The sequence below is a fragment of the Trachurus trachurus genome, assembly GCF_905171665.1.
Source record: "Trachurus trachurus genome assembly, chromosome: 14".
NCBI lineage: Eukaryota > Metazoa > Chordata > Actinopteri > Carangiformes > Carangidae > Trachurus > Trachurus trachurus.
In genome coordinates, this window is record NC_139903.1 from 11641075 (window position 1) to 11654298 (window position 13224).

At 39.7% G+C, this 13224-nt stretch overlaps 1 protein-coding gene across 1 annotated transcript in view; it reads left to right on the forward strand.

The window, feature by feature from the left end:
• Positions 1 to 442: 442 nt before the first annotated feature.
• gabrb4 (gamma-aminobutyric acid type A receptor subunit beta4) overlaps positions 443 to 13224 on the forward strand; it is a gene marked incomplete at both ends in the record, with an annotated part of 45992 nt that continues 33210 nt past the window's right edge. Inside the window, 2 exons of the mRNA XM_083986210.1 lie at positions 443 to 522; positions 3292 to 3386. Coding sequence (XP_083842336.1) covers positions 443 to 522; positions 3292 to 3386 — 175 coding nt within the window. The remainder of the gene's footprint in view (positions 523 to 3291; positions 3387 to 13224) is intronic.

Sequence of the window (13224 nt, forward strand, 5' to 3'; positions counted from 1 at the left end):
TTTGGACTGGGAAATTTCATCCACCAATTTGACCATCAAGAGGCTGCTGCTCATTCATGCCAATGTTTGTTTATTTTCCTAAGGGGGGGAACACTTGTCATCACTTTTTAAACTATTGTGTGTGCTGTTTTTTCAAGCAAGATGTCTGATCTTCTGGTGTTGGTCGAGGGGCTCTGTGACCTGCACGGATTTCCATAGCTGGGGAAAACAGCGGGGGCCAATTACGAGATTTCTTTTTTTTTTCTTTTTCTTTTCCTTTTTTTTTTTTTTTGTTAAATCGAGAAGCCTGTTTTAATGAAGACATCGCATGCGTAGATGTAGGGTAGTTAATTCGACATTTTTAAAAGGCAATTATTTTTTGATTGCCAGTTTTTACTTTTGGCATTTTGGGGAGGACCACTGGACTGGTTGGATTAGAAACTATATCTAAGGATTTGTGGAGATGTTGGGTCGTCAAGAAGATAAATTATGTGGAATTTTCTCTGCTCTGGCGGCTTTGTCCTTCGCATGCTTTGTTCAAAGGTAAGAAAACAACATAAAGAATTAAAAAAAAAAAAAAAAAAAACTCTCACACTAATAGTTAATTGCCGGTCACTGAAAGGCTGAGATCTGGCAAATCGCATCAACGGGGTACCCAGGCCTACTTATTAGGGGCAATGCTGGCCGATATGTGCTCTCAGACTGAGCTTTGGCGCGCGCGCGAGCGTAAAACACGCGCGTTCACTGGATCAAGCCTATTGTGAAACGTAACCTACTCCCGATATCAAAATGGGGATACACATACATGTGTTTTGGTTGGGTGGAAGGTGAGGGGGGACATCACCCTGCTTAATAACGCCACCTCACCCCAGGGGGCTACAGTAGGCTCACCCATGATTAGACGATAGGATCAGTCTTTCGATCATTGATTGATTACGCTATGGTAAGCAGCTGGAGATGTATGGATCCACGGAGCTGTAGCCACTCAGTCTATAAGCCTACTTCTGTATCCCCTCTCTGCGAACGTAAAGTAATATTCCCACACACGTGATCATCTTGATTGCCCATTGTATTGACCGGAACCAGATCAATCAAAATCGAAAATTAATCTCAGCAGCAGGTCATTATCATTATCTACTTCTGCTCTCAGGACAGGACCCGGGGCGTTAGAATTTAATATAAGCCTCATGTAATGTTTATAATGTGAATTAATGCACAACATCCTCACAGTCAGAGTCTTCTGATTAATCCCTTTATTGTTTTGTTGATAAAAGTACAGATGACCTATATATCCCTGTGGCCCACTCTCCCTTGTCTGCAGTAAGCTACAGGCTCACTTAGGAGATTTAAGTGCTCCCTGGGGACTGGGTTGCACTTTTTGACATTTTGATTCCATTATAATTTCCCTGAATAACAGGTTGGAGGTGCGTAATCTTGTATGTGTTTCAGGTGTCATCACTTTTCGTCTTGTAATGATGCTCTCAGGTGTCAGATGCACAAGTCCTAGGACCAGCCAGCTTGATGAACAGCTGCACTACCTATGAGCTAATTGAACAGTGCTTTCCCCGACTGAGCCGAGGGCTAGTGCTCCTATCAGGGGAGCAATTTTAACCCACTTCTTCCCCTCACGCTCATTCCACACCCCGCCTGTAACAAGGAGCCTTAGCCGGAGAGCAGCTCCCGGTCAGGTGACGCAGGTCATGGCACCAATGTTATAGATGTCAGTCAGACTATTGCGGACTGTACGTTCCTCCGGGGGATAGTCTGTCTCCGGGCTGAGACCGACGAGGCCTCTGACATGCATGAAGACAGAGCTCCTGCCTGAACAGGTCTGGGGCCAAAGGAACTGTGACACTTTTCACTTTTAATACTCTTGATTGGAAGGACTCATCGCCACACTGACTCCACTGATTAGATCCTTATACTGTAGGTGGAGCAAAGGGGGCGAGAAAAAAAGCAACTAAAAAGGCAAAGTTTTAAAGCTTTTCCGTGACTACTCTGCTTTTAAAATGATGTAAATTTCACTTTTACTCTTGCAGGCGATGACACGCAAGGATGCAAAATTAAAACTGAAGTTGAGAGTGAAACAGACAAAATATGACAGCTTAATGCTCACTTCACACAAACTGGGACACATGGAGGGATGGATGAACTTGTGTGTTGTTTAATGCATCCCAACTCTTCTTCCCCTGTTCCCATGTTGATACAGTAAAAGGGCTTGTAGCAACCCAAACATATAACGGCCAATATTGTAATGATTTTGACCATTTTAAATATAATAAATCCAATAACGTAATAACTTGCCATTAATGTATAATACTTTTTTGCCAATAATGTAATAAGTTATTATGTTATTGGCCTAGTATTAAAAACCCCTTTGAAAGTGTAATAACTGCTGTCGATAATGTTATACGTATCACTTTATTTTTCTTTATTTTCAGGGTAGAAGATGTCAATGTGTTACATGTGTATAACGAGGCTTTTCATAGTCTATGCTTACTTCCTCCGTTTGCAAAAGAGAAACGGCCAAGCAAATTGCAATTATCATTAAGCATGGTACAGTACAGCTGGAGTTTGCTTTTAAGTGTAGATGAGACACAGGCACACGAGGCAGAACTTAAAATGTTTCACGCCTGTCACATCTTCTACCCTGAAATAACAAAAACATATAGTGATACACATATTGTTACATTATCGACTCCAAACTTTTAATACAATGTCAAAAGTTTGTTATTAATACTCGACCAATAACGTAATAACGTGTCTGCCTGGAGATCTCTCTGCCAGGTATTTTTGGACCGGCCTCTATTCCTCCTCCCTTGTGGGTTCCAAGTTAGAGTCTGTCTGGTGATGTTAGATGCTGGTTTCCAAAGCGTGTGTCCTATCCAATTCCATCTGTTTCGTCCATAGCTGGTGTTTGGTGCGTCCTTGTCCACATGTCCTCGTTTGTAATCTTGTCTGGCCAGTAGATCTTAAGAATTCTTCTTAGGCAGCTGTTGATGAAGGTTTGCACTTTTCTGAGGTTTTCAGCATTCTCCAGGTCTTGTAATAACCAGCCAATAAAGTAATAACTTTGTTTTACATTATAACCAAAAAGTTATGACGTTATTGACTCAAACATGTTATTACGTTATTGGCCGTTATTACGTTTTGGGTTGCTACAGGGCTTCCTCCTCAAAGGTACCATCCATGACATTACTTAAGCGCCGTCACAGTTTTCTGTCGTCTTCATACATTAAGTAGCAGCTGTCGAAAAAACAAAATGTCTATGTGTTTAAAATGGCTCTGAGACTTGTGGTTTGTCGCCCTCAGCTCCTCCACTGGAAGCTCTGGAATGTCTTTGGCCAAGACCACCGTGGACAAGTTGCTGAAGGGATATGACATCCGTTTAAGGCCTGATTTTGGAGGTACGTGTTGTCATTGTATCTGTTTTCTGGGGGGATCGAGGGGCTCAAGCTCTGTTGTCAAGGCTATTTCAATTAAAGGTTTGCACGCAGTGATAAATGTGAGTCATCCTGTCCAAGAGTTTTTCTGTGGCAACATATATGTGAATAGCTTTGAAGTGACTGTCATTACTATGCATCTCTTCACATATTGAAGATGGCTGTGGACATACATGAAGAAAACAAGTCAAACACTGTGCTTTATCTTTCTTTTTTTCTTTATTAAAAAATCAGAAATAGTGAATGCATTGATTTTAATGCTTTTCTGATTAGAAGGGTTTTACGGCCTCCTTATATTATATAGCCGTGTTTCTGAGCGTTTGATTTGCAGATCAGGGAAAACACTTTTGCCCCATTAACTTTTATTGGAAATTGTGCATCTTTTACATCCGCTCATTAGAATAATGGTATTTTGATAATTGCTGAAAATAGAAGGCGTGGGGGACAAGTCATTAGTGTGTGTGTCATTTGGCTTGATTGTTTTACTGAAACTACTGAAGAACAATAAATGTTAAGGAGCATACAAATAGTTTATGTTTTCAACTAGCCTGTTGCTAATAACGCCGCCAATTATGTTGTAAAACAAAAGGTTTTGAGACATTTCGGGAGGAATTAAAAAAAACAGTCTTTGTAAATGAAGTACTGTATGCCACCTGTACTTACAATATCTAGGGTCACTATTCAGAGAGGGTGTTTCCTATGTAGCATCCGGTGCTTGTTCTCAGCAAAAGCATACACTGATGACATCATAACCGTGATACCTCTAACTGAATACATTATACAAGGTTGTAGTTATTAATTTCAGTACCAGCTTTATTGTTCCTGCTGTTTACATAAACTCTGAATTTATAGGAAAACCTGTTAACAGTTACAGCTTGGAGAAAAAAAAGCACAAAAGCTTTTCACTAGCAGGGCGTGTCAACAGAGGGTGAAGTTACAGTAATTCAACAAGAGCAAACGACACAGAACAGAAAATAATAAAGTTCATGATTGTTATGGAATTTAGACATAACAATCATGACAGACATGACATATTGAAGGGTCAATAGAGACATGAAATGACCATATGATAGATGATGGTGTGCACATAAATTATGATCATTAATAAATTCAACAGGCACTATCTAAATGGTGTTTAGTTGGTATATATTATTCACCAGTATCTTTTCAAATCGGCTGTAGGCAGCAGCCTGTCAGCCCTGTGACTACACCACACTTGATGAGAATGAGAGCAAGGACTGAGGAACATATAGCAGGTGCGCCTCCCCATATAACCTTCCTCTGGTTGGGTGCTCTGCCAAAAACAGATGCTCCAATGAAGGCTTATGTGTCAAAGCATGTTAGTCTCATGTTAACTATTGTGACAATATGTTATAGTTGAAGTTATGTCTTCGTTGTGTTTGGGAGCGCTGCCACTCCAGAGCCGTTTCAAGATTCAAAGGGAAGGAAATGAGCAGCAAAGAAAATGCCTCATTCACTTTGTTTTCAATTGCAGAAACAAGTTTTTGATGCTTAACAGTAGTTTTGAACATTTCACCCAAAGAATTTTCTATTTGCACCATGTTTCATTTGGGAAGTTATCATCTAGCAAGACCCAGTCCTATTAAGTACAATTAAATATCATTCAAATGCAAACAAACAGCGGGTTTCAAAGTCAGTGTGTTTGTTTCACACATTACTTTGCCCTATTAATTTTAACTATGTAGCCACATGGCGTTTCAAATTGGACTTTAATAACAGTTGGCAAACTGCATCGAGACGCCTTTCAAGAATTTTCCAGTTTGAACTCATCTTTATTGTCCTGCTCACTAACAACAGTGCAGCTCACCAGCTCTACAAATGGAGGCACTTTTGTCTAAGAATTGATTTTAGATTTGTCTGAGAACAACCAGTAGATGCATTATATTGTTGTATATTTACACATAACAACACAATGCAAAACGCTTGTCTTGTCCACAAATTAATTATAAACTGTTGCATTAATAGTAAGACTGTTCTTACACTTGTGTAACAAAATATTGGTTTTATCATTTAACCATTGTACAATAAAGACTTGTATCATTTACATTACTGTAAATACAAATGCTTCCTTTTGAAATCTTTGTTTCTGTATTAGATTATCTACATGTGTAGATGTTTGTTGCAGAAAGATTTGTTTGTCATAGCCCATAGTTGGCATCCTGTTGTCTTGCAGCTTGTGAAATCATTGACATGGGTAGAGCAAGTTTAGAGAGTGAGTGTCCCAGGCAGACAGGGAGCTGTACTTTACCCTCAGGCTAGGGAGCTGTAGTCCATCAGGTCTTGATATTTCCAACATCAGTCAGCTACTTCTGTCGTGATACAACTTCTGACGATCTTCAGCTCTCGAGATTCAACAAAGTGAGTTTTAATTTAGCACAATTCTGGACCCTGACTCTGCTTTCTGAGCAGTCGAGCCAACACCCACATCTGAAATAAAAAAACAAGTCAGAGGTGTACATCAGTGGGAAAAACCTTGTGAATGAATTGTTAGAAATAGGTTGTGATGCCATAGGATTTTACTGATGTGAGGTGGCCTTACCACCAGTATGCTGATGAAAAGCCCAATCTGCAGTCACTCTGTTTGGACCCTGCCCTCCTATAACAATTGATCTGCGGACCAAACTGCAATTCAAGATATAGAGCTCTGAACTAGTAGACAGACCCAAATGGCAGCTATCCCATCATGTGGGATTTTGCAGAGGAGCTAAATCGTAATTTGCTTGCAGTTGGTTATTATTGCTATTATTCTGTTGGAAAAAAACTACTTTCTGATATTTTATTCACCTAATGCATCAGATGCTCTCCCTGTTTTTTTCTCTCCTATTATCTGTTTGTTTGGATTGTAGCCCTTGGTTGAAACTTCCAAGTTGCTCACAGTCATAGAGCTGAATCATAGACCACAACCCCCCATATGACCTGAATGATGCATTGCATAGATTCACATTCAGGCAAGGTAACCACAACCCTGCAGACCTGGTTAAGAGATCATCTTTTTGTTTAATGATAGCACCAACATTTGTCATTAGTCGTATGACGGCATACCAGCAAAAGTGACTAGTACCTAATCCACCTGAAATAAAAGATGTACTGGGATAAGAGAAAGTAAATATGTTTGCATGACATTCTTACTTAAGCAAATCTGTGGCACAAAGGTATAAACTACACATGCTGAACTTGGCTTGAGAGGAAAATGTTGTAATTGGGAAACCTGGACCAGACAAATCTTGTTCAAATGCAAAGAAGCGCGTGTTGTTTTCAGTAGTTTGATCAGTGTGATGTGTGGTGTGGCCTTGGTTGGTACAGTATCATCTGTAGGTTTGTGGTTTTTATCATCTTGTAGGTTTGTAATTCTTGTTCAGAGTTACAGTATGAAGTTAGGATAATGCAACTTTTGTACAACTTGCACTGTTCTTTGTGTGACCATTAACATTTGGGGGTCATTAACATTTGAAACTCATTTGGGGCATTGTCATCAGTCATCAGTGATGAGCTTTACAAGAAAATGTGGATTCACCAAATATTTAACCCAAAAATAGAAACTGGTGGGGGTTATAGTTGAAATCTCAGCCAGTGGCTTGTATCGAAAAGTCAGATTTAGATCATCTTAGTGCACCTCTTGAGGAAACAACGACGTTTTGAAAGAAGAGCACAGGATCCTCAATGGCATTAAAATATTGCTGCCTGCCAATGATAGAGCACCTTGAAAATCTGTATCAGGGTCCCACAGAGTCTTTAAGATGGTAGATCGGCCTGAAAATAAAGACATATGGCACCTACTGGGACACACTGTACTTGGAGATCACATTCATCACAGTGGGCATGTACCCAGTGGAAGATAAAAAAGAGGTCACCTTAGACTAAGACCCATTGTGAGTGGAAGTCATTTTTGTGAGTGGTGAACTACTTTGGCACATTTTTGCCTTTTCAGATTCTGGGTCTGCTAATTTATCCAGTTCACAATGATGCAAAATATGACCAGGGTCAGGGTCATGCTTTGTCTTCCAGTCAGCTCACCTGCCTCTAACAGCCATTGGACATTGTTAGAAAGTGGATAGAAAGGGATCTATCCTGTCCTATTGGCCCTACAGTATGTTCGCACAATCTCAGATCACGAAGGAAATATTTCAGAATCATGTGGCCCTCTTTCGCTTGAAAAGCCTTCAAGTTTGGTTGCCCAACAGAGAAGTGAAATCCCACTCCATAAATGTTGCAAATATAAGTAAATGTGACTAAATCTTTTATATTATAAACCTCCTAGTCACCGGGACCACCAGCTGGTGGGTTCCTCAGAGTTCCTGCAGTGGTCTCCCTGCTGTTTAGTTAAATGTCTTCATCAAAACTTCATCAAAGTTTGTGGCACAAGCCTGGTAAGTTTCCAGAGTGAAACATTGATCATGTAAAGTGAGCATTGGAAATGCCCCTTATCAATCAGAGGCAAGAGAGTGGCGGGAATGCTGTAAATGCTTAATAAGTCGAGCATCAGTGAGCCTCAGTAGGAGCAAGACCCCCCTCATCAGGAGGGAGAGACCTTAGGCCTCAAGAACGACAGTCTTCTCAAAAACGCCTTAGCCTTTATTATATAATAATCTATCTCAAACAATCTCCAAAACGTCTTAGCGACGCCATCACCAGCCTCCACTGCTCTTGCCTTCGGCCTCTCTTCGCACCACACCGCAAGTTACAGCACCCCAGGAAAAACAAGTAGCCCAAGCTTTAATTTGCAGAATTTTCCTGGGTTTGATTGATTGAAATTCGACTCACATGATAATTAATTGCATCACATTCCCTTCTCTGACACTTAAGATCATAGCGACATCTTAGTTTATCTTATTCTAATCACTTGTTCACTACTCAATTTTTTCATTAAAACATTCATTGTGTTCACTTCATTGCATTTACTTATTTAACCATTGTTTTGTTTTCAACTGTGTGCACGTATGTGTGCTTAGGTTTGTTAGTCAGTAGGTTGAGATCTATCGATTTTGTAACTGTAATGATGGAAATGATTGGAAACATTGATCCCTATTCCAAAAAGATTCTGCTTCCCTTTTTTGTATCAGTTTGCTTTAAATTCCAACCCTAAGTATATATTTGTGCACAACAATATAGATTGTTTGGCATGGATAATACTGTATATAATTCCCTTGAGTTGCCTATCAACCAACATGTATCTACAAAAAATGAATCACTGCGACTATGTTCGTATCTCAAACAAAATCTAATGGAAAATCTTGGTTGTTCATATTTTCTGCATTCCTCACTCTGAGTTTTGCGCCATCCCTCATTCACACTGCCTTGCATGCATGCACACATGTAGGCATCAATGAGCGCTTGAGACGCTGCATCTCTGCATCAGATCATTATTTCCCTGTCAAGTTGTATGCAATTACAACAAAATCACAACTGCATATGCTGCCTATTCTGGATAACACAGCCCACCTTGGCATCTACACGACCTTTTAAATATACTTTGCAGTCATACATGATGTTATGCTGTATGATGAAGTGGCTTTTATAAATGTAATGACCCATAAAATGTATCTGAATAAATTTATTAGGTAGAGTAATGAAACCCATGACCTCGCTAAATCAGTTTCAGAAGAGGTTCATTTAAATAATTAATTATTAATCATTCTCTATACATTTACAAATATCACATTTACATGTATCACCTTGTAGTAGATGATTATTTGAATCCTTTTTTTTTTTTTAATAATTAACATTTGAGTATTTTTTTCATATAGTTTTTTTCTGTTAAGAACAGTATGTACAATTTATTAGGCTTGATAATCACACATAACTGTGGTGTTAGCATATTTAGTATGTGACATTCAAAGACAGATTTTGCATTCATTCTGTCTGTACAGCCGGTGCCTCCTCTGCTCATTATCTCTGGCTGCATGGAAAAAAACGTATTGTTTCCAGAATTAAAGATGCTGCCCATGGCCCTAACACAGATGCCAATCACTAGATTGTTTATCACAATAGCAGTGACGTCTTTTACTTATATGCCACAAAGGTAGGCCAATGGGCACATGGCCACATATATGTGTTCCTGCATGCGATCTAGTGAGGGATAATTTATTTTCCTACGTGCTTGTCCTACCAGGAGTCGTGGACTGTGCTGAGTAGGGTTTGTACTGTCGGTCAGGGAAAAGGGCAGGGTGGTCTGACACTCAAGTCGCCATCATTGATTTGTGTACGGAAACTGGAAACATGTTGAATAATGAGCCGCCAGTGTGCAGACTTGCTCGGGATTCTAATGAAAGGAATTCACTGTATCGATCTCGATATAAACGAGAAGAACCAGAAAAGAAATGTGACTTACGGTCAGTTGGATGATATAAGTGGACCGGGCTCTGGCCCTCGCCTCATTCACACATTCGTCCTTCTGGGGGACTTATTTCAGATCAAGCTGTCATCATCACGGGAGTGGGTTTTATGAGCTCAGCTTCCCCCATTAACAAAGCATGAAGGGTGACATATCATAAATGCCGTGAACATGACAGTATTCCTGCTAAGACATCTCCAGACTGGACATTTGTTATGGCCATTTACGCACACTTTGCTGAATACAATATATAGTTTGATTTGCTGTGTTGGGATCTTTTTTTTTTGGAGATAATATTTTACATATCTGGTACATTGTATGGCAAAACATGTGTCCAGGCTGTGATAATGAAGGGTGTAGGGTAAAGACATCCAGGGGGTATTCTGAGGCAAGCCTTTTTCACAAGATGACTTTGGGATGAGCTTGTATTCATCGAGAGATTGTAATTTTTTTTAAATAATTTTAAAATAACTCACCCAGTGCATACCAGACTAGGTTTTACATCAGGTGAGGTTCAACAGTCAATTGAATTAAAACATTTAAGCACCGAAACTGGAGATGCTGTGCTGAAAATGTGCACATTTCATCTCCTCTTAATCAATTTGCGGCTCATGCTAGAGACTTTAATGTAATTGCAGCAAACCACAAGTTGCACTACGCGCAGCATTATGGAGAAGAATCACTCGGTAATGGATTTGTGACTGGTTAAAGTACACATTTATCTTCTTTTCTTCATCACATAAAAAAAGCCAGAGAAAAAAGTCTTTGTGTTTATCCATCAATTTTAATTAAAGAGTCAACAGGTGATTTAATTTATGTAGCTTGGACAGTGAGGAGATGTTCGACTACAGCAGCTACCAGGAAGTACTTTGTAAAAACATGAATCACAGTTTAGTGGAATAATCTTCATCTTACCTAAACATATAGTGAAAGATTTAAACCAGAATGTATTTATGAATATGCTGCAGAGCAGAAGCTCACATATGTTTCTGTGATACTATAGACTGCTCTGTTCGTGGTATGCACTGTGGTGTATCGGCCTGTTTCATACGATTCAGCTTCTTTGTGGTGGTTGTTGATTATCTCAGCATTTACATTGTCTCTCTCTTTCTCTCTCTCCTTCCTATACTGAACATGAAAAAAATATATTTTAGATTATCAGCACAAAAAACAGTTTGGTGAGGCTTTCCTCAGCTACTCTCCTTTCCTTATTTTGTCCTTGTCTGATGTAATAAACAGTGATACTGGCTTAGTGTGTCTTAAATGGTATTCCATCAATTGTGCAGCAGAGAGAAAATGAATTTCGCCGAGCATACTGTCGATGTGCATAAACAGGGTGACAAAGACACTGGAGAGCCTGTAAATGTCTGACAGAAGGAACTGTACTGGGGAAATGTATGAAGTGTTGTCTATTGCAGGAGCCAGCCCTGCACATTTTAGAAATCCATGTGACTGCTCAGAATCACGAGTAATAATCTGTTTTGTGATTATTTTGGATAAGTTGGATCGAAAGGCTTCGGAGGTGCACTCGGCTCGGGAAGATGTCGTATTAATGAATGTTCACCTGTGTGCCTTTTTTTTTTTTTTTTTTTTACAGAGATAGGCCAGAAAAGAACACGTCCTGTCCTAGAACTGTAATGCCTCGGCAATGACATTGCAGCAGTAAAAGTCCACTGAGAATAAAACAAAAAAAGATGAAAGAGGTGGCTGTGGGAGTCCCTGATGGGTTCTCTGGGGTCCAGGGAGCAGTTTCTGTTTTATAGCATTTTTCACCTCTAGGAAATTGTTTGGGTTTAAAAGCTTTACTTAAACACCTAATATACCTTTAAGTTACATCAGTCTACATCTACAAATTTGTTGAGTTTAGGCCCAAAGAATACTTAGTTTGGTTTATTAACAGATCTTGGTTTGGATTAAGTTAAGTACCTGGGCATTATGACTTCATTGTCATGTTAACAATTAATGAAAAGTCTAATTTAATATTGTTGAATAGTCGTGGTTAAAACAAACAGCTTTCACAGAAGTATGGTCTCATTTTCTAATGGAGAACATCTTCCTTTAGAACAGTTCTGACCTCATGATCCTGTCAATAATAAATCAATATACTGCGTTTGGTTGTTGTGTACCCAGAACAATGACAAAACAGATGTTGTGAATTCCAAAAATACTTTTACATAAAATGTCATTTAATGCCAGAAAAGTCTAGATTTTTGGGTTTCAGTTAATTTTGTGTTTAAATGTGCAAAGCAGGTGCATTTACATTCGCCAACAAACAAAGTCATTGATGTTTAGTTTAGATTTTGTATGTTTGTATTTTAGAGACACAGTTTAGTTTGCTTTGGCAATGCACACATTGTGCATTAAAACTAAATATTATATACATGTAGTATCTACAGTGGGGTCTAAAAGTCCAAGACCGCCTAATGGGAAAGTGGTCCCAGACCTTTCCACCCCACCATATGCATTTACATTGCAAACCTCAATGGATGGCCAGATAATGTACTGTGGGCTATGTTTAAAGTCATGTTGCCTCCATAGCTGCTCATAATGTCATGTCACTGCACAACAGGACCATGGTGTTTCAAAACTTTGCTGGGCTGAGTATTTATCACAATATACTATAAAGGAATCTGACATGAGCCTTTAATAGTTCAACTGAAGGAACATTAGCGTACACTTTGCAGTTTAACAATGTTGACCGTAACCAATACAGTACAGTAGGTGCCAGAAGCACAGGAATGTGAGGGCCAGACTCTGTCTATAAGGCAGCTTGTGGCCATATTTGTAAGCACCTGATCTCTGGCTATTGGCTGCGTTCACTTTCCCGGTCTGATGCAGCTCGCTGCCAGTTGAGCCTGCAGCCATGTCATCAAAGTACGGTCACCTGTCCCTGTTTGCCGTACGCAGCCTGGGTTTTTACTGATCTCATTTTCCATTGACCCAAATGAGTCCCAGCTGCAGCTTGATCTTGTTTGTAATGGAAAAGCAGTAAATGTAGCCATGAAACTGCGGATCAGTTGCAGTGAGACTGGTGAGCACCATAGACACTTAATTGACCGAATATGAAAGGAAAAGCCTGGGCATGTGCGTGAAAGCAGAAGCTTGCAGCACTTTACATTCACTTTATAATGTTTTATACCATATTAAGCGCAAGTGTATTCGATCTTAGGTCTCCTTTGTGTCGTATGAAATAACAAAGCCAATGCTGCTCACAGGTGTGCTGCCATTTCCGCACAATGAAGTTACCCTGTGTGAACATGACTGCTGATTGATGTGTGCAGGACATCCGATGCAACCTGCACAGCTGTTCAATGATATACGGAAGCAGTTCTATCAAGACTAGTGGACATTTCTGCAATACTGAAGACAATCTCTTAGTGTGTGCACCGCTTCATGTCAGATGGTTGCCTGCTTTGCATACGGGCTGATAGCACAGGCCATCGTAATTCA